Consider the following 24,372-nt stretch of genomic DNA (forward strand, 5'->3'; position numbering starts at 1 on the left):
AGATAGAGGGTTAATGAGTAAAATAGATAAAGAATGAAAATATTTTCATTTAGAAAACTCACCATTATTTCAGATGTAACTAGACTAGTTAATAAAAGCATATATATATATATATATATATATATATATATATATATATATATATATATATATATATATATTGGACTAATTTCCCTTGGGAGAACTATATTTCTCGGTTCATTTTCCTTAATTTATGTTGAGTTTATGTATTCAACACAGATGATAATGCATTGATCTATTAACTGTTCAATATTTTGGATGTTTATCATATAAACATGAATAAAATAAACATAAAATTATCTAATTTGAAGAAGTAAGTGAATCAATATATACATATATATTGAGATCATGAATCGATCAGTGTTAGACCATCATTAAAGACTTAGAAGTAATGGACGGTCACTTCATCCTAGTAATGGGATTACTTAGTATTGAACATTCATGGTTTTGAACGTGAGATCTATCAATATGAAACGAATTATTAATGAAAAGAACAAGAACAAAGATTACGCGTTTTGTAGTTTTTAATGGTAACCGTAAAACACTTAAATGTTTGTTATTAACTCATTGAGTAGACTGATGAGATTTCTATCTTTGAATGACATACGGATAATTCTTTATTTTGAAAAGAGTAAGAACAAACATTCTAGCAGAATAGCATGAATTCATTTTATTTCGTCGGTCTTCGTCAGCTGCTTACAACCTGTGATATTTAAAATCATAATTACATAATGGGTTTAAATTACTTAGATGAGAGGGTTTAGTTGGAAGTTAATATTGAAGACATATTCGTATAGTATAGTAAGGGTGTAAATAAATGTAATAGACTGAATATTGTAAATATATCCCTTATGTAAAAGAACATTCTACAACATTGGTTGTGACAACAATTCAAACGGTTAGAAACAAATAATTATATAATGAGTAAACATTGACAGGAATAAAATGAGTAGAGTTCAGTTGATAAAATATGATTATTAATTTGAAAGATAGTTGAAGTCGCTTTCCATCATGGATTAATATTGCTTTAATGAAGACCTCCTCAACCAGATATTGTTCGTATGCTCGTTAATAATAGTGTGCTGAGAATTCTCAGGGTTTAAGTACGAAGTCATGATCGATAGGATTCAAATATGTCTAGAATTAGGTAGTGGTCCACTTATGGTATTAAAGTTGGATGTGTAAATATATTAGATTCCAAATTTATAGTCTAAATGGTAGAGATTTACTGTGTTACCTGAATGTCTTAAGTTCGAAATCTGTGATACAGTTGTACATTCACTGATGAAAAGTTGTATAACAGGACGAAATAGTTGTGAATTACTTTCTGGATTTTATTGACCCTTCCCAGTTGATATTAATTTGTTGAAAAAAATTAACTCACAGTTCAACTACTCTTCCCTAAACAATCCAGTTAAATAATCTTGATTAAATACACTTTGGATGCAAATACGGATGGTGGATAGCAGTGGAATCCAGAAAGAGCGTCTCGTCCTATTTGAGACTCGTCAGCTAGGTGAATAACGCGATGGCATCTGAAATGAGTTCAACTGGGTCCGAGTCTCGGAGTAAATATGAACTCAGGGATACAAGTACATCCAGCTGACAAGTACCAAATAGGGCGAAACGCCTGTCATGGATTCCACTACTAGCCACCATCCATCCAATGTCATAATGCTTGTGATTTAAGACAATATCGAGGAAATCCGTATAGGATGCTCATATGTCAACAAGAGACTGATCGATTGCAGTTCTGAACATCAATGGGAAGATTCAAATAAACGACACAAAATGAATTGACACTATATGTTTAGAGGTATTCTTCAATGACTTAACAGAACAAAGACTGAAGACAATAACTCTCAAAATTATTTTTGTTATTTTATTATGTATATTCCGATTGTGTAATTACTAAATTAGTGGACCACTACGACTCCATATTCCATTCGATTGTAAGATTCCGTTTGAGCCATACACTGTTACTGTACATTTTATTATTCCTAGCTTATCGTTGTCTAATTATTTACAGCCTTCCCGATTCACAACCACTTTAGTATATTTGTGTATGATTTTCCATTTCGCAGTGTTATCCAGTTCGTCATATCCATTTATAATTCAAAAAATAATAATAGAATCTAGATTTCTGCCTTCTTCCTCCAGACTCAAGTCATGAGACAAAAGAAAACGTGCGTATCAGTAAAACGATCGATGCTAAGCTTACGTTAGCTCAAAATTAACCCTAGAGTTCAACCAGGTCTGTTGTGAGACATCAACTCATTGAAGACAATGGTGTGCGGTGGCGCAACTTCGTGGATTAGTTGGAGTTAGACATTAACACCATTGGATGCCGGCCAGCTCAGTGGTCTAGTGGTTAAGCGCTCGCGAGCGAGACTGATAGGTCCTGGGTTCAAATTTCGCGAGGTGGGATCGTGGATGAGCACTGTTGAGAAGTCCTATAGTAGGACGAAACGACCGTCCAGTGATTCCAGGTTTTCCATGGTGATCTAGCTTCAGTGGACTCATGTTTTCAACTATTGAAAGATCAGAACATATCATTGATTAAGGCTAGGAACGTTGAGCTGCAATCCAAATAGAATAAGAATACATGGTAGGGAAATTATAATCCGAATTCTGGCAAACGAAATGCAAAAAGGATATCAATTGACTTTTCAGACATAGCAGACGAGAAACTTTGATCGACCAAGGTTTCCTACCATTTGGAACTCGTTGATAAGATGCACCTGTAATCATGGGAGAACTAGTACTCCATGGTGGACTCGATACCTCGTCATTATGTTTCACAGTCTGATACGTTACTATGTTACTATTCAGAGAGCGACTGACTTGTTATAGGACTAAGATATTTACGACTGATTGACCCTATAAAACAGGATCTAGAAAATCACAACCACAGTTCTACATAGTAGTTTTAGGTGAACGATTTTCAAGCATATATATCTATAATAGAAGTCTTTAAAGAATGGAAATGATTTTTTGTCCTATAATAATTTGATATAATATATAATAGAATTGAGTTGTCTTAACAACGGATCATGTCTCTCTGACACATACAATAGTGTACTGTTCTATACAGCTTCCAAACAATGACGCAATATGATTAGTAGAGCATTGGTAGATCGTTCTCTGTAAAAGCAAAAGAAACAAAATAACCGATTTCTATGTTAATGTATTAATTAGGAAATAATTTATTTTCATTGTAACAATAAATTAAGGAGAATGAACTGAGGGTGATGGGGGAAGGATAGAAATAAATTAGAAACTATCTACTATCAGAATTGTTCCGTTTCATTTCGTTATATATAAATACACACAGACACACACATACAACATAACTTTTTCATAGTTTTATTTTTCTATGATTGGCATAGTTAATTTACAATAATATTGAGCTGAAAATTAAACAGTCTGTTAATTCCCTTAGGATTTTTATGAATTTCGTAATCACTACAACCAATCAACCATTTATCCACCCCCTTATTTCCCTTTCATTGATGTATATATATAAATAAGCTGAATAAATGAACACTGACTTAGATGATTGTATGAGAGTGATATTCGACATGTTATGATGCTCATATGTCATGGTGTTTAAGAATAATGCCTTAAGGGTTTGTAATTAGATGGTGTTAAATGAGTCGTGAATATATATTTATTTATTGATAATTGGTGTTGGTTTTGTTGAACTGTAGCAAAGTAATTTGATCTACACTTTGATGGTTTATTATTTCATTCAAAGAAAAAGAGAGAGAAAAAAAAGAAGAAAGAAAGAGGATGTAGGTGGGAAGAAGGGAAATAAGCAGTTAACCAAAACACAATGCTACATACAAATGAGTATATATATATATACATATAATTACATCATTAGGTAGGTGATTCTAAACACAACAGTGTAAAGCAAAGCTCAGACTTCACAGTTATGTATTGATTTTGATATGTTTGGAAGTTAAGAAGTAAACTTAAATACATTTACACTTGTGAAATAAAATGTCTTATTTAGAATATCTGAAATACTCGTATATATGTTTATTCATTTTAATGTCTTAAAATCTAAAGAATTTATGTAGTCTATATTACTACTTATTTGACTTTTATCACTGTAAGATCATATTGTGGTGTGTGCCACTGACATCGACAAATATAAGTAGTATGTATCATTAATCAAAAGTGAAATGCCTGGTGGTAGAAGATTAATAAGATCGAAGGGAAGAGAACGAGAACAGAAAATGATTGTTGTAGAAATGTAGGAACAATCAAGTCTGAAACGATTGACTGACATTTTGCAGTAGGAATAGCCAAGTTTGATACAATTGAGTGACATTTTGCAAATGAAGAATTCACTGTATGGTTCTCAGATTTTACTAAGAGATTCGTGTGATTCTGTGTTAAGGTACATTTGATTGTCCCCATTTGTTCTCGTTCGCTACAATAGCTCCTCAAGGGTTGAGTTGTCAACCTGTAATGCTGAGATTTCATATTTCACGTCATGCACTGATCTTGACTGGACAACCGCTGAACATTTAAAAGAAATAGACATATACTTTGTCTCAGTATAAGGTTTTTTAACAGTGAACATTAACAACCCAAATGGGGCTCAAAACCAGGAATATCAGGTCTTGGTGAAGACATTTAATCTTTAAACCATCGGGCAAGTATCTAAAAACAATCAGTTCTAGATATTATACAACCATCTTTGATTGCCATTGGTCAATAACTGCCTAATACACTTGAATACCGATACACTGGTCTAAAGGTTGGATGATCTTCGCGAGACCTGAAAATCCCAGTTTCAAGCAGCGTTGTGATCACTTTATTCCCACTGTTGAGAAGTTTCATACTGAAAAAATCATATGTCTATTATTTCCTGACTTTCAACTGTTGTCTAATTCGGATTAGTTCGTGATATGAACCATAAAAATCGACTACATGAAAAAAATATTCTACTATTTTTCAATACAAGGAGCATTTACTGATTTTCACTAAGGGATTTGTAAAATTGTACAACTTAATACATAGATTGTGTATGAATAATTAATGTGTATTTTTCCATCCTTTTGTTTATTATCAGTATGAGGTGGTGGAGATTGTTAAGTTTTTAATTGAGATCATGAATCGACTAATGTTAAACCATCATCGGAAACCTGGAAGCACTAGAAGACTGTTTCGTTTTAGTGTGAGACTTCTCAGCAGGGTGCAAGATCCACGATTCCGTCCGCGAGAGTTGATTAATAAGTAGTGTTTAATTTATAATTTCTTGTTTAAGTTACGGGATGCAAACCAAGAAATATCCAACCGATACTCTTTCATCACACTAAACAACTTTCTACTCCTTCTAAGCTTATCCTAAATTAGTTAGGTAGAAATGTACCGATGTACAGTATAATTATCTATAGAACACTGATTAAATAGATTCAATTTGTAATACTTTTGAATATCCCGTTGTTTATATTTGACTGAATTTTGGTCAGTCTTAGTTGGTATATATACAACCTGTGTGGATTGCATCAGTATAGAGATTATATTACAAATTTATTTGAAATAGATTCAATTTGGCCAGTAAAAACTAGTTACATATTAGATGTATCGAAGCAATCCGTACAGGTTGCACAAATACCAATTTAGACGAACCAAAATGAAGTTAAACCATAAACCATGGGATAATATAAACCAGTAAAAAATTAAACTGGAATTAATACATTTTTGCACTAACAAGTGGCTATTTGAACTCCATAGCTAAGTGAATAAGGGGTTGGCGTTTGAAGCGAAAGGGACTGGATTTGAACCTCAAAGTAAACATCAACTCTGAGATGTGTTACGCACATTCGGTTGATGAGTCCCGAATAGAACGAAATTCGCATCCCTTTGGTTACACAGTTAACCATATTTCATCTATTCTACAGAATAAATAATCTTAACATTATGATGCAAAAATCAACCCCTAATTAAATTCTATATCTTAAGTCATTTCCAACAAATTAGATTTTAGCCGTTAAGCGAAATTAAAAACATTATATCCATTCCTTTATCTAAAAAAGGGTTTTGAAACTATAAAGCGTTTTTGCTGTTCTGTTTTTCAGTTTACTCAACTATAAGTCCAGTGATTAAAGCACTTAGTCCAAATGAAGGTTGGGTTACAGGTGGTGAAACGATTACTGTGATTGGAGAGAATTTTTTCCCCGGTCTACAAATTGTTTTTGGATCAACTGCTGTATGGGGTGAAGTAAGTGATGATATTTGTTTACTAAATTATTTAATCCATTGTGAAGCTGCTCTTGATACTACTTAAATGAACATGTAAGACATTGAATAGATTCTAAATACAATTTCAAGTTGTAAAGTAGCAATTCAGTTAGAAAGGATACAATGATTCGATGGTTCCCATTATAATCGTTGTCTAGCAAATACACTCAAGTTCTATATCGCAGAAATATACATTCATCTTATTACTAAACTTATGTTGATATAGTAAGAAAGAGTACAAATAATGTTTCTATACTCTTGTTCTCTATATCTCAAATCTATGGATGATATGTCGAATAATAATATTCTCCAACCCCGTCATAACCATATAGTTATAAAAACAATTACTAATACACAAATGTTTAGCTAATTGTTCTCATGTGTAAATTTTGTGTCTTAACAAGTAGCTAATACGAATTTATTTAAAGATTATAATTATATTAATAATTAAACTAATGGCGTGTATTCGATCTTTGCGTGGGGGGGGATCGTAAACTTCAAATATTGATGAGTCCAACATTAAGAAGAAAAAGATATCATTTACTTTCTGGTTTTTGATGTTGCCTTAACGGAAATCAATCTGTGATGAGTACAGTGTACAGTCATATTTCATCAGCTATTTTTAGGGTGTATATGCTTATTTGAATATTTGGTCAGCAGTAATGAGAATAATATAGAGTGGTTACTGTTTAGATATTTAAGTATAACCTTTTTAGATAATAGATAATGAATCCAAATACTTCAGTTTGTTTACGTTAGTTGACAATTAAGTGAAATCGACAATATCCAATTGTAAGATCAATTACGAAACAATATTTACTTTCACTACTACTACTATTACTACTACTACTACTACTACTACTACTACTACTACTACTACTACTACTACTACTTCTACTACTACTGAACAAATAAAATTACAAATAAAAAACTTACGTTTTCAATTGTTAAAAGGTGAGGAGTTCCAAAGTACTTCTTAGAAAAGTCACTTGGGACCGAGGAAAATTTTTGTTCAATCAGGGTTGAATAAAAGTATTTTATGAACATCAAGAGCAGTGACGAATCATCTGTCACATGTTTACGTGGATATTTATCCTCTTGTTATCATATTAAATTTGCTTCTATAACTTTCTAAAAAGCCAAGGCTTTGTTAAATAGTATGAATACGCATGACTTTTGAGTAAAGCTCTTTTGTTGCACTTGGCGGCTATTCTGTTGTGTTCAAGTTTCTGAGTAGATTTAATCTAGGCTTATTAGAAGTGACTAGAAAATTGGATTGAGTGTTCAATTAGCAAAACTTATCAATAATTCACTAGAATATCCACTTTACATAGTTAAATAAACACTTGAATGATTTATTAAATTCTACTGTTATAAATTGGAGACAAAACCCTAATAAAACTTGATTTTTAAGCGTATATGGATATTGGCTAGTAGTGGAATCTAGGACGTGAGTTCCTTCCTTTTTGAGACTCGTCAGCTAAATACACCTACACCCCAAAGTTGATGTTCACTCCACAACTCGAACCCAGTACTATTCGCTTCAAACGCTATCACATTATCTATTTAGCTACTGAAACTGATCAATTGCAGTCCTGAATAACAATAGGAAGATACAAGTAAAGCAACATCAAGTGAATTGTGCTAGGGTTGAAGCTATCACGAGTTCACATAATCTGCGAACGAGAAACAAGACTCGGTGATCAAAAACCAGTAAGCTAGCTATTGATGCGTCCCAGCCCCGCTAACTAGAGGGAGAAGTCCAAGCTTGGAAAGGTGAAGTATATTCTTCAAACAGCCAGAAACGAGCGATAACAACAAACACAGTTCAAAACGTATATATACAGTACAAAACCGTCCTTGGGGAGAGTTACTAAATAGCATACTAAAAGACGCAACGGATCAATAGCATTTAAGATATTTCCCAGTGGGAAATACGATATGAAGGTGACAAGAGCGCCTTTGGCGCGAAAATAAAGAAATTCAAATTTTCTAAATAAAATTACAAAATTAGGTCCATTCTTAAGTGAGTTCTGGGGATCTAACGTCCCCAACAAATTGAAATTTAATTGTTTTTAAAATAACATTTAAACATTTATAAGTTGTTTGTCCTATTTGTTTTTGCTTTTATTATCTCTTATAATCAGTTGATTACACCACATGCTCTACGTGTTAGTACTCCACCAAGACATTTATCTGGTGTAGTTGAAGTGACATTAGCATTTAAAAATAAAACATTCTGTAAAAATAATCCAGGCAGATTTGCTTATATTGGTAAGTATATCATTTTTAATATTAAATAATTATCTCATCTATTTTTATAATCATCATACTCTTTGTCATTCTGTTCCAGTGATTGATTGAGGGTATTATGTAACTTGATTTTCTTAGGTTTACTAACTTGTTTCTATGTCTAGAAAAACATAATCTGTTTATTATATTCATAAACTAAATAATAATTTCTATATTCTTATAAACTTATATCACAATTAATTGATCACTGGGTGGCGATCAATCTCATGCTTGTCTAGTCCTTAATAGTGCAGATCGAATGCTATCGATCATGTTGCAATGTGGCCACCAGTCTAGGTGACTCGACACTGCGGGCACTATGTATTGAGATTAGATGGTGGTTGGAGGTAGTCAACAGGAAACCCTGGACCCGTGTTTCGTGCTACTTGGCACTCTTCAGAAAGGTGTACCTGTAATCTCGAAGGAACTGGTTCTCCCTGGCGGATTCGATCTCGTGTCACCCAGCTTCACGGTCAGAGACGTTACCACTGAGCTATCCGAGCCGCGACCGACCTCCTGTAGGACTGAGATGTAATCACAATTGATTGATCACTGGGTGGCGATCAATGTAATGCATGTCTAGTCCTTATCAACACCCAGTGATCAATCAATTGTGATTACATCTCAGCCCTACAGGAGGTCGGTCGCGGCTCGGATAGCTCAGTGTTAACGTCTCTGACCGTGAAGCTGGGTGACACGAGATCGAATCCGCCAGGGAGAACCAGTTCCTTCGAGATTACAGGTACACCTTTCTGAAGAGTGCCAAGTAGCACGAAACACGGGTCCAGGGTTTCCTGTCGACTACCTTCAACCACCATCTATAAACTTATATCTCTATTAAATAACTTTGTAGTTACGAAATCAAATTAAATAAGAAAGATTAGTTCAGTGAAGAGTTCTCTTTTCGACGAATTCATTTTCAAAGCTGTACAATCACAAATATATATGTATACTTATTTTTACAGGATGATAATAATACTGATAATAAACTTCTATTAGGCATGTTGACAGTGAGGTTAAATAAACAAAGGTATTAAGAAAGTTTTTTAAAACAAGGAAAGTTTAATAATCGTTTGATTGTTAATGGCTTAAGTATTCATCAAAGGATGGGGAAATTATCATTGGAAAAGGATGGCTCAGCATGATAAAATAAAATGTTGAAACAGAGATGAAATGTAATCGGAATGATCGTGGAAATAAAAACAAACCAGTTGGGGGGAGAAGATTCAAAGAGAAGATGGAAGGTGAAGCAGATGGCTGTAAAGGAACAAGAGTATGAAAAAGAGAGAAAATCTGTAATACATTAAGACCATGGTAGAAGGAGAGGTTGTACCAGTCTCTTTTGCACACACAATTATGGTTCTTCCAGATGTATGGCTATTGCTTCGGCAATGCAAAGAAGATGCAGTCTAATTGTCTTAGGGAGACTTCTACTTACCTTGTAGATGACTTTGAACGCTTAGTCTGTGTTGATTGAATGATCTATGTTCACAAGGTGTTCGATTATAGAACTTCTTATTGAGCCGTTTCCACCTCTTTTCTTAGTCATACCAGGTAATGTTGTTGAATTCTTTTGGATAAAGTACGCATCAAACGACCTATATACATAGCTCAACAAGAGCAGGTAAATTGGTAAATGCACACTAAGTTGGTCAGATGTGAGAATTTATCTTTCAGATTATTGGTGAACAATGATCGGCTGGAGAATAATATTAGCAATGTTGCTGCGTAGAATGTTCTTTTTAAGGAGTCCGAAATTCTCCTCTTTGAGATATATGTCTCTCTATCACCTTTGAAGTCGATGTTCATGTATAAAGTTTTCTTTTCTACTGTAATCATTTGTGTTTTTGGCGTTTTCGGCTTCATGTTCTTATCAATAAATACTGAAGGATATCCGTTTTTTGATAAGTATCTCCTTTAAACGGCCCAATACTTAAGCCATTAACAATCAAACGATTATTAAACTTTCCTTGTTTTAAAAAACTTTCTTAATACCTTTGTTTATTTAACCTCACTGTCAACATGCCTAATAGAAGTTTATTATCAGTATTATTATCATCCTGTAAAAATAAGTATACATATATATTTGTGATTGTACAGCTTTGAAAATGAATTCGTCGAAAAGAGAACTCTTCACTGAACTAATCTTTCTTATTTAATGTCTTAATGGGCGTATTCCTTTTACAAAATCAAATTACCTTGTTAAGAAACTCTTGACTAATTAATTAGGTAGATAGTAATATGTGTGATGAGTTTTGAACATATAATTCGTTTTACAAGCAAAGATAGATGGTAACTAGGAGTGGAATCATAGAGTTGATGTTCACTTCAGGACTCAAATCCAATCCTAAGTTTTGGTAGCCACTAGTTTGTGCAATGGTATGAAGATTAAATTTATTTTGTATTGTTTGTTTGAATCCTCCTATTGATGTTTTAGGACTACAATTGATCAGTGTCTTGTTGACATATGTGCATCCTGTGTAAACTACCTTGAGTTCAAATACTTTTCCCTAGACCATCCAGTTAAGTAATTTTGATTAAATACACTTTAGATGCAAACACGGATGGTGGATAGCAGTGGAATCCACGATGAGCGTCTCGTCCTTTTTGGAACTCGTCAGCTAGGTGGATTACGCGATGGCGTCTGAAATGAATGCTACTGGGTCCGAGTCTCGGAGTAAATAAATATCAACTCAGGGATACAAGTACATCCAGCTGACAAGTACCAAATAGAGCGAAAGGCCTGTCATGGATTCCACTACTAGCCACCATCCATCCAATGTCATAATGCTTGTGACTTAAGACAATATCGAGGAAATCCTTATAGGATGTTCATATGTCAACAAGAGACTGATCGATTGCAGTTCTGAACACCAATGGGAAGATTCAAACAAACAATACAAAATGAATTTAAATAATTTGCTTTTCATGCATAATATAATGTTTTATGAAATGAATGAATTATGGCTAACAGTAGAATTCAGGGAAATGGTTTCTTCCCGTTTAGAACTCGTCAGCGTTAATATTTACTTCGGAACTAGAACGCAGTACTTATTGCTTTGAACGCTCACAGTGTTTTCAATTGAACTGTTGAATTCAAACAATTACTAACATTTTTAAAGGTTTCGGTGCTTAAGGGTTTAAACAATCCTAGTGTTGATATTTAGAACAGAATTCTGGATTAATAATAATGTATATCGACACAATTTGCACTGGATGTGCACATATCAACAAAGACTGATCAAATAATAAGTTCTGAGTATTGATACTGGGATGATTTAAACTCTTAATAAATGAATATTATTATGATCCATGTAAAATAATTTTTTATTTTCTTATCTATATTAATAAAAAGGAATTATTCATATAAAACTATACTGACTTTTCTTCATCTAGCAATGACAGATCCTACAATTGAATATGGTTTTCAAAGATTATGCAAAATTATTCCACGTCATCCAGGTGATCCAGAACGTTTACCACGCGAAATCATCTTAAAACGTGCTGCAGATTTAGCCGAAGCATTATATACAATGCCTAATCGTGGTGGTATTGGATTTCGATCACCACATTTACAACTAGCTTCACAATCACTACAACCAACATCATCATTATCATCCTCTATATTTTGTACTAATCAAGGAGAAACAGAAGAGAGAGCAGAAGAAGAAGAACGTCATCAACAACATTCACAACATCTAACAGACAGTAATCAAAATTTAGACAATCGATGTACATCATCTTCAAGTAATGTTAATAATAACAATAATACTAGTCATATTTCATTATGTCCTAATGTTTCCTCAGTGCAAATGGGATCAATGAATAGTTTTCTAGCACTAACTGGTCAAAACGGCATTAATTTTTATCCATATGGAATAACAACGTCAACGACAACATCAGCGGCAGCGCCATCAATTCTATCAAATTTAGAGTTAAATGAACATCGTGACAACTTATCAGCTTTACATGATTCTAGAATTAGTTTACATAAAGCCTTTTATACATTTGATAGAAAAGATGTTGACAATGTAATATCAAGCGGTTATTGTTGTTGTACTACAACGGGTACATCAACAACCACAACAATGGCAACAACAACGACAACAGCACATTTAATCCATTCTAATTCTAATTCAACATCGATTATAAATGATGATATTATTGGTATGAGTCAAAGTAGTCCTGAAAGTGGTACAGTCACTAGTAATAGTAGTGGTGGTCTAGAAAGTGTACAAAACGATATGAATTGTTTAGATAATATAAATCATAATAATTCTCCAACAAATTCAAATAATGATGAATTACAAAATTCACTAAACTGTCATCATCATCATCATCAACAACAACAATCCCATTCACATCGTCAGTCACAATTGAATCTTCATCGAAATCAGCATGGATTTGAAGATATTGTCGAAGATGATAATGAAGAAGGTGATAACAATGATAATAATAATAATAATAATACTCATGATCATTTAAATAATCATAGATCATGTTTAACGTTAAGTAATAAAAAGTTGAAACAGTCAAATATTTACACAGAATCTATTAACCATAATCATAATCATCATCATCATTATCATCATCATCATCCATTGAAGAGGTTACGTTGTGATTGGTCAATAGAAGAGAAACATATGAATGAAACTAGGCAACGACAAGAAATATATGATGTAATAAAAATGCCAAATGATTCATTTCAAACTATTACACGTAATATAGCACCATTTTTAAGGCATATCAATGATGAAATGAATTATAATGTTAATGTTCTACCTGAAATGAATTCATCAATAATGAAACATCATGATAAACCATTAATCACTACATCTTTAAATACAGATTTTGCATCGAATTTAAATCCTTCTTATCATGTATCACAAGCGAATATATTAGATTCAAATAATGATAATTGTTTACTGAAATCAGTTAATACAAATGAAATAACTGAGGTAATGAATCGAATTTTTTATGAAGTTTTTAGTATAGGGTTGTGAAGATTATTAAGTTTTTGATTGAGATCATGAAACGATTGATGCTAGATCCCCATTGAAAACTTGGAAGCACTGGACAACTGTTTCGTTCTATTGCGAAAATCCTCAGCAGTGCGTATCCACGATCCCGCTGCTGGGATTCGAAACCAGGGCTTTCAGTCTCGCGTGCGAACGCTTAACCTCTAGACCACTGAGTCATCATCCAACGGTTTTAATGTCTAACTTCAACCAATCCACGAAATTGTGCGACCATCTTTCATTTTACTGAGGTAGATATCTTTCTCTACCCGACGTGGATTAGTTTCATTGGTCACGGCTTCTCACTAGAATTCCAAGAATTCCCTCACGAAGCTAGTCACTAGTTAGCAAATGGTAATTATCAGTATGGGGGTTGTGGAGATTATTAAGTTTTTGATTGAGATCATGAACCTATTGATGTTAGACCACCATTGAAAACCTGGAAGCATTGGATGGCCATTTTTCCTAAGCAGTGTGCATCCATAACCCTATACCAAAAAGTTTATATTCTTAAAATTAAAATGAAGTTTTAAACATGACAAGAAGTTATAGAAAACTGAAAGATGATTTTTCTATTCTCATATGTAGTGGTTTGAACTCTCCTTTACAAATGTGAAAATAAAATTTATCGTCGTTTCATAAACTAGTGGCTATTTGAACTTAATAGTTAAGTGAGAAACGCTATGAACGTTTAAAGGGAGAGGTCCTGGATTTGTGTCCCGAAATCAACATTAACACAGATGTGATAGGTACATTCAGCTGACGAGTCCCAAATAGGTTAAGATATACGTTCTGAATTCTACTACAAGCCTATATCTAACTTTACTTTAAGATTGTTTTTCCTAGTTTTAAATTTTTCAGTATTAAGATTGTTGGTGGGCACTATTGAGGAGTCCCAAAAATGAGACGTACTAGCTGTCTAATCCCTAATGAATTCCCAATGCTACCTGTAGTTGATTTCATTTTGGGTTAAATTCTGCGTCATACTTTAACAACATCAACAAACCGAAATTTCGTTTAGTATAGAAAATAGAATAAAACCAATGCTTATATACTATATTTATCTAAAACGTTGACAAATATTCTACCTAAAGTCAACTCTAACGAAATACAACTAAGGTGTTCTATAATAATGGCTCGAATAGCTCCGTCACAAAGTCTCAGACTACAAATCATGGACGATATGGGTTCGAACCCAACATGTAGCTTCAGTTTCCTCAAGACTATAAGCATGCCTTGTTGAGAAGTATCAACTTCCTCCAGAAGCCCAGAAATTTATAGTTACTTCTATCAAATTTAGCGGTAAAATTCATCCTATACGCTTTAGTTTGTCATTTTTCGGATCATCTACTCATAATAACTTTATTGGAAACTGAAATGTATATTTAATGTAACAGATACACACATTATCAATCTAATCAATCATAAGTAGGTATAATTGAGTGTATTTTAGCATCCATGGAAGTTTGGAGAAAAATTCACTTGCGAATCAAGTTGTAAATTACTGGTCACGTAGTGTCATGTCTAATTGATAATTTAATATCAACCAAAATTTTCATAAATAAATATTGTCCATGTAAATTGAGGTTAATTAACTCGTGGTGTATACTACTCAATGTCAACAGATATAAGTAGTAAGTAACACCAATCGGTAATTGAAAATCCGACACCAGAAGGCTATCAAGATCGACTTGAAGAAAAAATAAAAATAAAAATACGAAAGAATTGTGAATCAGAAGAAGCATACACAATGTAAAGGGTAGATGATGATAGTTTGCAAATAAAGTATTCAATGTATTGTTCTCATATGTTATCAAGAGATTCTGTTATTTCCCATTGAAGTACATTTAGCTGCCCCGACTTATGTTCTCGTTCATAATAAACTTACTTTAATCGTAAATATCTTCCATAATCTCGTACGGTCAGTTGGCACATATTTGTATCAGTTGATATACTGATAGGTTCAAAATAAGAAGAAACATTCGTACTGACCTTTGCTATTTGTCAATATCTAGATAATAATGATAATATACTATAATAACCACTGATTAATGAATATTTCTTTATTATTTTTTTTATATAAAAAACCCATTTACTAGTACAATGAACATAGAATTAAAACAAGTAACAATGTCAATCAATCAATTTGTCCACAAATTACATCCTATTCAAAATTTAATAAGTCATCATCTCTTTATGAACATAATAGAGATCGTCATCAGATACCACTTTCAAAATCAACTTGTAGATTACCATCAAGTGAGTTAACTTCTATGGTTGAAAATAAAACGACAGATGATAATTCATGGACTGGATCATCATATAACTTACAGGTTAGTTAAATTATCACCGTTATCATTATTATTAAATTCACTTGGTATTGTTTACTTGAATCTTCTCATTGATGTTTTAGAACTGTAATTGATCAGTCACTTATTGACATATGTACATTTTGTGCGGATTGCCTCGAGTCCTGGAGTGAATAACAACTCTGGGATGCAAGTACATCCAGTTGACGATTCCCGAATAGGATGAAATGCCCACTACTAACCACTATCCATCTTTGTTTATTATCGTTATTATTAGTCGGGTTTATCAAATGGTATACGTTGAGTTCATATTTACCACAACGAAATCCAAAGTCAAATAATGTATGATAGAGGGAAATAAGTATACTCATTATAGAGAAGGTTTATCTAGTAGGAAAAGACAAATGAAAATTAGAAGCGATTACACTGAAAAGTGTATGTATTCATTGAAATTAACTCTTGAAATTCTACTTAAGGAATCATAACTAATGAAATTTATTCATGTCATAATTAAATGGACACTAAAAATCCTACTCAATAATAGCTGAACGATAACGTAAGTCTAAGGAATAGAGGCATTTGAACTATTGGATTCCGGTTAAGTAGTCTAAAGTTATCGAGCTCATTATGCAATCTGGAGATATTGAATGTGATCCAATATTTAGTAGTAGTACGTGCATAATTATCCAGAAGAGCTCATAAATACAAATTAACTCTTCAACATGACCTGGTATTCAGTAATTCAACTGTTTATTTCGGTTTGTAATAAAAACTAACCTCATTTATTCTTACTGATAAAAGTTCATTTAACTGAACTCGATAATTATAAATAGTATCATTAGTTTAACCATTAAACCAATTATCATGTATAAGATAACAGGTCTCAAATTTTGGTGCTAAATTCACTCATTCATTTGGCTAAATAGAGTCTTTGGATTATAGCCGATGTCAGTTCGTGACGAGAATCCTAAATATAATTCTTAACCTTAACCATCAACTGTAAATCACAATTCGAATTCCTCACACATGGTTATAACTCTCATTTATTCCTAGTTATTAGGTAGACATTATCAAGGTCAGTCTAGCTTCAATGGTAGTAATATATAAAAGAAGGATCGTGTATAAGGACACAATACAAGAAGAAAGAATTAGTTGGTAGAAAGTAACGTATAGAATAGTTTTAATCTCACGGTGTGAGAAAAGACAGTGTATACACCTACACCATTGTGATCGATTCTGAGCCATGTCACTGAGAGTCCCCAACGATTGGTTATGACAGTTGCGCGGACCCCGACCAAGTAGTTTGCATCTACCAACATGAATCAGACCAGGAGTTACTGACTTCAAGCACTGATGCCGCGTTTTGGTTTGGCTTCCCCTAACTTTCTTCCAACTATCCCCAACACTAGTCAGTATTGCGCGTCGTGGTAATCGGTGTTCAGGCATATGTAACATGTGGCCCAATCACCTCCGTCGATGAAGATTTACAACCTCATCAATCCCTAGTGCCTTGTGTCTAACCTCATTATTACCTACTCGGTGATCTTAGCAGATGCTAGCAATATTTCTAAGACATCTGTGATCAAATACTGGTAGCTTACGAGTATCTTCTACTATTAATGGCCACGTTTCACAGCCGTTAAGTAGAACAGAACGAACTGTTTAATATCTTACACTATTATGATTTATAAATAGCGTTTGTTTTGGGGCTAACATCAAGTATTGACTATAGCTAGTCGACCATTGGAAACTAAAAAGCACTATATGGTTGTTTCGTTCTGGTGAGGGACTTCTCAATAGTGCTCAATCTTACTAGGCTTTGAAATCAAAATCTTTAAACCCTGAATAGAGTGATTTAGCTTTAGATTGTTAAGTCAGAATCCGATGACCCATACTTCTAAATTCAATCGGTAATACCTGTCTCTGATCACAGCTCCTCATTAGAAATCCAGAAGCATCTGTCTAATTTCTAGCGGTTGTCTCGCTAAAGTCAGTTCGTAATGTAAACCACTACATTGTATGCTACTAATAATCACGTGTTCACATGTGATAAAATTTGGAGTAGATCTCTCAAGTTTTCGTCAGAATTTGTAATTGATGTAAACCAAACATATTAAACATGAAACAGGTACCACTGATAATGACAGATGATGATTGTGATGTATAACGAGTAAACCAGAATTAGAAATGAGAAGTATAAGATCTCGTCTCAGTTGTTTTAAGATTATAGACTGGCCACAAATCCCTAACTTCTAGGTTTTGTTCCTCAGTAACATCATTGTTGTGTACAGTTAAAGAGTCCAATATAATGATAAAATAATTTCCTAGTGATTACTGATTAAAAATGATAATAAACTAAAACAGTCTAATCACATTTACTTATTTTTTATCCATCCTTATATAACTACTGTTCTCTTCTGAATAACTTGTATACTGTTTCGTTTATTTCAATTAACAGCATTTATCAACATCGTTAATTTATCTAGCAGATAACTATACAGATCATGATATAGAATCAACATCATCTTTATGTTCTACAACAGAAACACTATCTTCAATAAAAAATTCAATTAACACTCCATCATCAATATCATCTATTAGAACAAGAACAAATTCTGTACAATCACCTAATCATGAACATCAAATTCATTTGATGCAAAGAATAAAATTAAACGAAGCATCAAAACCTATAAATCATATGTTTCATTCAACTCCAACATTATCTTCACCTTTATCTTTATCAGGTTCCATCTCTTCCTCCTCTTCATCCTCCTCCTCATCATCATCAACGTCATCGGCTACGACTATTCATGAGTCAATGATAAGTAAAGAAACTGTTATGGATTCTTCAAGTCCAATTATACAATGGTCAAAGTAAGTTCAATTCGAAAATAGTTTACATGATTGGTTGACATCAGCTCAAGAACTATTGTGGTAACCAATGAATTGTAAAACTAAAATAGTGTAGTTTACTTGTAGCCCCTAATTTTTGGTTGGTTTTTTCAAAAACTTAATCACTCCTCTTTACAACAAAATTATTCCCAAATTTATTTGAAGGCGTTTTGTGGAGATTGGTTTAATCTGTAGGTTGAATTTATCATATATTGATCTCAGCTAAGATACCATTAGAAACCCAAAGAATACTAGGTGGCTGTTTCGTCCCAGTATAAGTCTTCTCACCGGTGCACATCTATCCAGCTCACATAGATTTAACCTAATCGGTGAGTAATACGGCCAAAAAATTAAATCGATGTCTACAAAATCCATTCAACTCACAAGCAAATCAATTGAAAATGTCCCTGAAATGCTAGTAAGGAGTCCTGACTGTTGGAGATCAGACTGAAAAGTTGTCACTAATGACTTTTGGTTTTTATTATGCTACATCGTGAATCTGTTTAATTAGGATCTGTATCGCTGGAAGTCAATCAACTGTTTCAAACTGCCAATCATTTACTACGGGACTTGAAGTTTCATAGTGTTAACTGGTGAAAAATTCCATACTAGAGTAAAACTTCTGTTTAGCACTCCCCAGTTTCCTATATACATTCATGAATCACACAAGCAAACCGATTAGTGGATATACAATTGAAGCATAAAAGATTATAGATTTATCTAATATTTATTGTGTGATAGTTATAGCAAGTAAACAATGAAATTCATGTTAGAATTTTTGTATATTCCTTAATCACTTATTAATTACCATCTACCATACCATACTACTGGTTTTTATCTCAAATTTTTTCAAAGCTTTTTTAATCGTTACTTTAATTTGAACTTAACAACAAAAGATGAAAAGATCATGAGTCAGTTGAAGCTAGACCACCATGGAAAACCTGGAAGCACTTAACGGCCGTTTCGACATTATTACCATTTGATGCCTGCTCAGTGATCTAGAGGTTCTGGGTTTGAATCTCGCGAGGCGGGATCGTAGATGCGCACTAGTGAGGAGTACCATAGTAGGACGAAACGGTCGTCCAGTACATACAGGTTTTCTATGGTGGTCTAGCTCCAATTGACTTATGATCTCAACTATTGAAATTACTATAATATCCACAAAAACCCCTTCTGATACTAAATGATGAAAAGGCCCATTTTTTGTTTTTCAAAAAAGTATTTATTTCAAGTGTACTTATACTGTAACATTCTGATAGAGATTAAACATTTACACGTAGGCAGGGACAAAAGGAGGGAGATGTGTATGTAAGTGGTAATAAAGGCAATTTTACTCAATTAATCAATGGCTAACTTTTTCTTACTGAACTACGACAATCAATCTCATATTTGCTTTGCCTTTTAGTGTGGATTTCATTTTATCGATCAAATTATAATATAGTCACTAGTTTGAGTGCTTCAAGATCGTGTATAATATATTGAGATATTATGTGGTTAAAGGTAGTAAGTAGGAAACTCTGTGAAGGAACTAATGTTCCATGTAGAATTTAACTCCCCCTATCAACCAGCTTTAGTATTTGAGATATTATCATTGAGCTATTCAATTTACTAGAGAGTAATTTCTATCACAAAAAATGTAAGATAAATCCTCTACGTTCAGTTTAATGATTGAATAATGAAATAATTGTTAGAAGGTTGGTGAAATATTTACTAACATTCAGATGGATACAAATGTATCACTGCTCTTAGTTCCTTAGAAAAGATTTCCAAATCAATCACCCAGAAAAAGTAATCGAAACTTAACTTTTAATTTGAAAATTGAAAATCAACATGAAACTAGATAAAATATTATTCGCACTTAGTAGTAGATAGTCGTTTGACTTTTGAATGTTTAAAGTAACAGACATTAGCTTTGAGCCTATGTGTGAACATCAATGTTGGAATGCATTTACATTGAACCAACCAGTTTCAAATATTATATAGTACGAATAAAAGATATTTAAACAAATTAGAATGATTCCTTTCGTATTCTAAATCAACAAACTTTATTTCTATTCCTTTGCTTATAATTTTGAGAACTAGGTTTAACTAATTCAATCAGGAAAGAAACTACAATTTCCCTTATGATTGTTATTAGCATGAAGTAAATCATCATAAAAAACTATTCCCAAAGGAAAAACAAAGCTACCATTTGATGACTAAGTTTTAATTAGTCAGGCCACTTTCACTTTTTTTTTAGAAAAAATTATGTATGCTTTCAGAAGTAGGCATTAGGAGTTGTCTGAATTGTTAATCTTTTTGAATCGGTATTGCTCAATTCAGCATGAATGAAACAACCAATCAATATGTTCATCGCTGAAATCTTGTGATCCACCTCCATTTATGTTACACAATGGTCGTGATAATGACAAAGCTGTACAATCGTATATATAGGTAGTTATTTTTTTACCTGTAGTAGTCTATAGTATAATAGAGTTGCAAAAACTTAGCAACGATATTGATTGAGGTCATGAATCGATTGATGTTAGACCACCATTGGAAACTTGGAAGCACTGGGCGGCAGTTTCGTCCTATTACGGGACTCCTCAGCAAGGTGCGTCCACGACTCCGCACGCGGGATCCGGACCCAGGACCTTCGGTTTCGCACATGAACCCTTGGCCTCTAGACCACTGATCCAGCCGGCACCCGATGGTGTTAATGTCTAACCCTAACCAACCAAGTACGTCATCGGAGGTCCTGGGTTCGAGCCCAACGAGCAGGATCTTATATATGCACTTCTGAAGAGTCCCATAATAGGACAAAACGGCCGTTCACTACTTCCAGGTTTTTAATGGTGGTCTAACATCAATCGGTTCATGACCTCAATCAAAAACTTAATAATCTCCACAACCACATACTGATAATTATTAAAGATAGTCAAACTTATTCAAGTGGACGTCAATGAAAATGAAGTGGTGTTTCATAATTTAGTCAAGATTATTAAAAAGAAATGTCAACTATTATTTACAATAATTGATAAATGGTAGGGTATTATCTCAATTTAATTTAGTTTTTTTAAAGTATTGAATAAAGAACGGAATTTATTCTTCGCTGAAACGTCTGCATTATTTCCCATAGTTTTACATTTGTGTAGAAATTTTCTTTACAAATCGATGAAATAATATGACGAGACAATAAAATGAACTTTTTGTTTCTACGGTTTCTGAAAGTTTTTTTATTAACAACATGAGGTTGTAGAGATTGTTGAGCTTTGAGATCATAAAGCAATCAATGTTAGACTGTAGATGAGCACTGCTGAGGAGTCCTGAACTAGGACGAAATGGCCGTCCAGTGCTTTAAGATTTTCAATTGTGGTCAAAAAGTTGATCGATTTATGATCTCAATTTCTTTTATTAAGTTATTACGACATAAATCCACCTCTTATTCAACATATCGGCAGAAGTCTATTTTTAAAGAAATGAAAGCTGAACTAGTTCTTCAAAATATAATTCTTTGGAAAAAATCTACTTTAAAAACAGAATACATTTCGTGTTACTTCGTTTTCACATTGTATCGTTTGCACTGTATAACGTCATAACAAGATTTATTGTTAAAGAACTTGGTTCTGAACAAATCGTATGCTCTAAAATGCAAATCATACGGAGTATTTCATAATCTATATTACGAATTGATCTTAGTTAAATAAATATGGACAGCTGTTTCATTTTTAGCCCAATTCCCTTCAATGGTATTGACAATCCATGACTCCACAGCCAATCAAACTGAAAACCATCAGCTTTTACGGTGAGGGCCCAATTTTTTTTTTACCGCATTTTGAGATTTGCACAACTATGTCACAATTCCATTGGTAATTAAACACTTTATACTCAAATCTTATCGGTCACTGCCATTTAAATGTCACGCTAAAATTAAAAGTCATTGTCTTGAATCTGATCGAGTTATTAGTATACCATAATCACACTATTTTATCTCATTATTTGGTTTCAATGATGTTTAAGTTATTTTTTTATCCTATTTCTGCCTTGTTTTCCTTATTCTGATTAGATAACCAAGGGATAACCGTTAACCAAATGAAATGACAACAACACACATATAGTTTAAAGAAAAGCTACACTGCACAACATTTAATTTATTTATTACTGTTATTATCTTCATTAAATAACCCCTCGTTTTTAAAAACAAACAAACAAATACCCTGAACAAAATTAATCGTCAACTGACTAAATCATTCATTCTTTATTCATATGTGCATGTGGGTGTGCGTGTGTGCAATCAACTTAATATCGAGTTCAATGTATTCTCATCATTTCAATCCCAACACTGATATCAACAAAAAAAGGCGAGACTATAATTTATGAACGAACCAATCAGATTTACGACAACAGGTCTTGGATTTTGGCGCGAAATTCTTTATCTATTTGACATTATAGCCGATGTCAGTACGTGATGAAAACGCAAAATCTAATTCCTAACCTTAACCATCAACTGTAAATCACAATTTTTATCCTTCTTACAGGTTTAAAATCCTCATTTAGCCCTAGTCAGTTGGTGAACATTCTTAAGGTCACTTTGGCGTCGTCCAAAGGTCGTCCATACATTATAGTCCCATCATAAAAAATATCAAAGATATCTAATCTAAAAATTTAATCCATACACATTGGCTTGTAGTTAAAAAGAATCAAAAAGTTTTTTCTTTCATAATTACTATGACATAATGATCTTAATTTTTGGCTTTCTTTTGTACAGTGAATGCAAAATAATAATTTTTACAAATTGTAATCTTATTTTGCAAACATAAATGTGTAATAATAAGAAAACTAAAATATGAAGCGTTATCACTTACTTAGTTTAATAGTTTTTGTGTTTGTTCTGATACGGTCAAGAGTGGGCGCAACCAACTCTCTACCTCCACATCGCTACGCGTATACAGATACTCCCACAGAAATCCCACTTACTGCCTTCGTGCGGCAACGGGTGTTATTTACGAACTTCAGAGCACGAAGAGTGAATGTCCGGCGCTTTAAATGGGTTGGCGAATATAGAGGATACACCTAGGGGAGTTAAAAGACTATGATTCCAAACCAGTGGTGTACATGAGCACGACGATCCTAAGGAAACAAATGGTGTGTCAGCCTATTGTTGGTCACCGGCTACCACGCGACTGATGTTGCGCTACTGCCTTGTGGATTAGACCTTTAGGTCAAAGGCTCGGAGAATGGCACCCTAAGTAAACCACTTGCTTCGGTTTAGGCACTCGAGCAGTATCTCAGCCCTCACACAAATCGAATGATTTATGTGGCGCACATATATTTGGTGCCTCCTTGTACCAATGTTCATGTGTTTGATAAATAAATATGAAAAGACATCGTAGAACCAGGAAGTATTGGTTAGTTGTATGGAATTTCTCAATAGTCCCCGTTAAGGACTTTACTTAAGAATGAACCAATAGCATCCAAGTCTTATGGAACGTACAAGTTTCAAAGTTTAGTTAGATAATCATTTTAAATTGAAAAACACTAAGTAATTATTTCATTCTAGTCAGACACTCCTCAACAGTGTTCATTCACCATCCACATAAGGA

The 24,372-nt window shown here is 33.4% G+C and overlaps 1 protein-coding gene across 1 annotated transcript in view; it reads left to right on the plus strand.

Annotated features, from left to right (window-relative positions):
• EBF1 (Transcription factor COE1) overlaps window positions 1–23,940 on the plus strand; it is an 82,213-nt gene extending 58,273 nt beyond the window's left edge. Inside the window, exons 9-14 of the mRNA XM_035733335.2 lie at window positions 6,117–6,259; window positions 8,427–8,553; window positions 11,968–13,529; window positions 15,689–15,922; window positions 18,357–18,772; window positions 22,836–23,940. Coding sequence (XP_035587260.2) covers window positions 6,117–6,259; window positions 8,427–8,553; window positions 11,968–13,529; window positions 15,689–15,922; window positions 18,357–18,772; window positions 22,836–22,839 — 2,486 coding nt within the window. The 3' untranslated portion in view covers window positions 22,840–23,940. The remainder of the gene's footprint in view (window positions 1–6,116; window positions 6,260–8,426; window positions 8,554–11,967; window positions 13,530–15,688; window positions 15,923–18,356; window positions 18,773–22,835) is intronic.
• Window positions 23,941–24,372: the final 432 nt, after the last annotated feature.

The sequence above is a fragment of the Schistosoma haematobium genome, chromosome 3, assembly GCF_000699445.3.
Source record: "Schistosoma haematobium chromosome 3, whole genome shotgun sequence".
Lineage (NCBI taxonomy): Eukaryota > Metazoa > Platyhelminthes > Trematoda > Strigeidida > Schistosomatidae > Schistosoma > Schistosoma haematobium.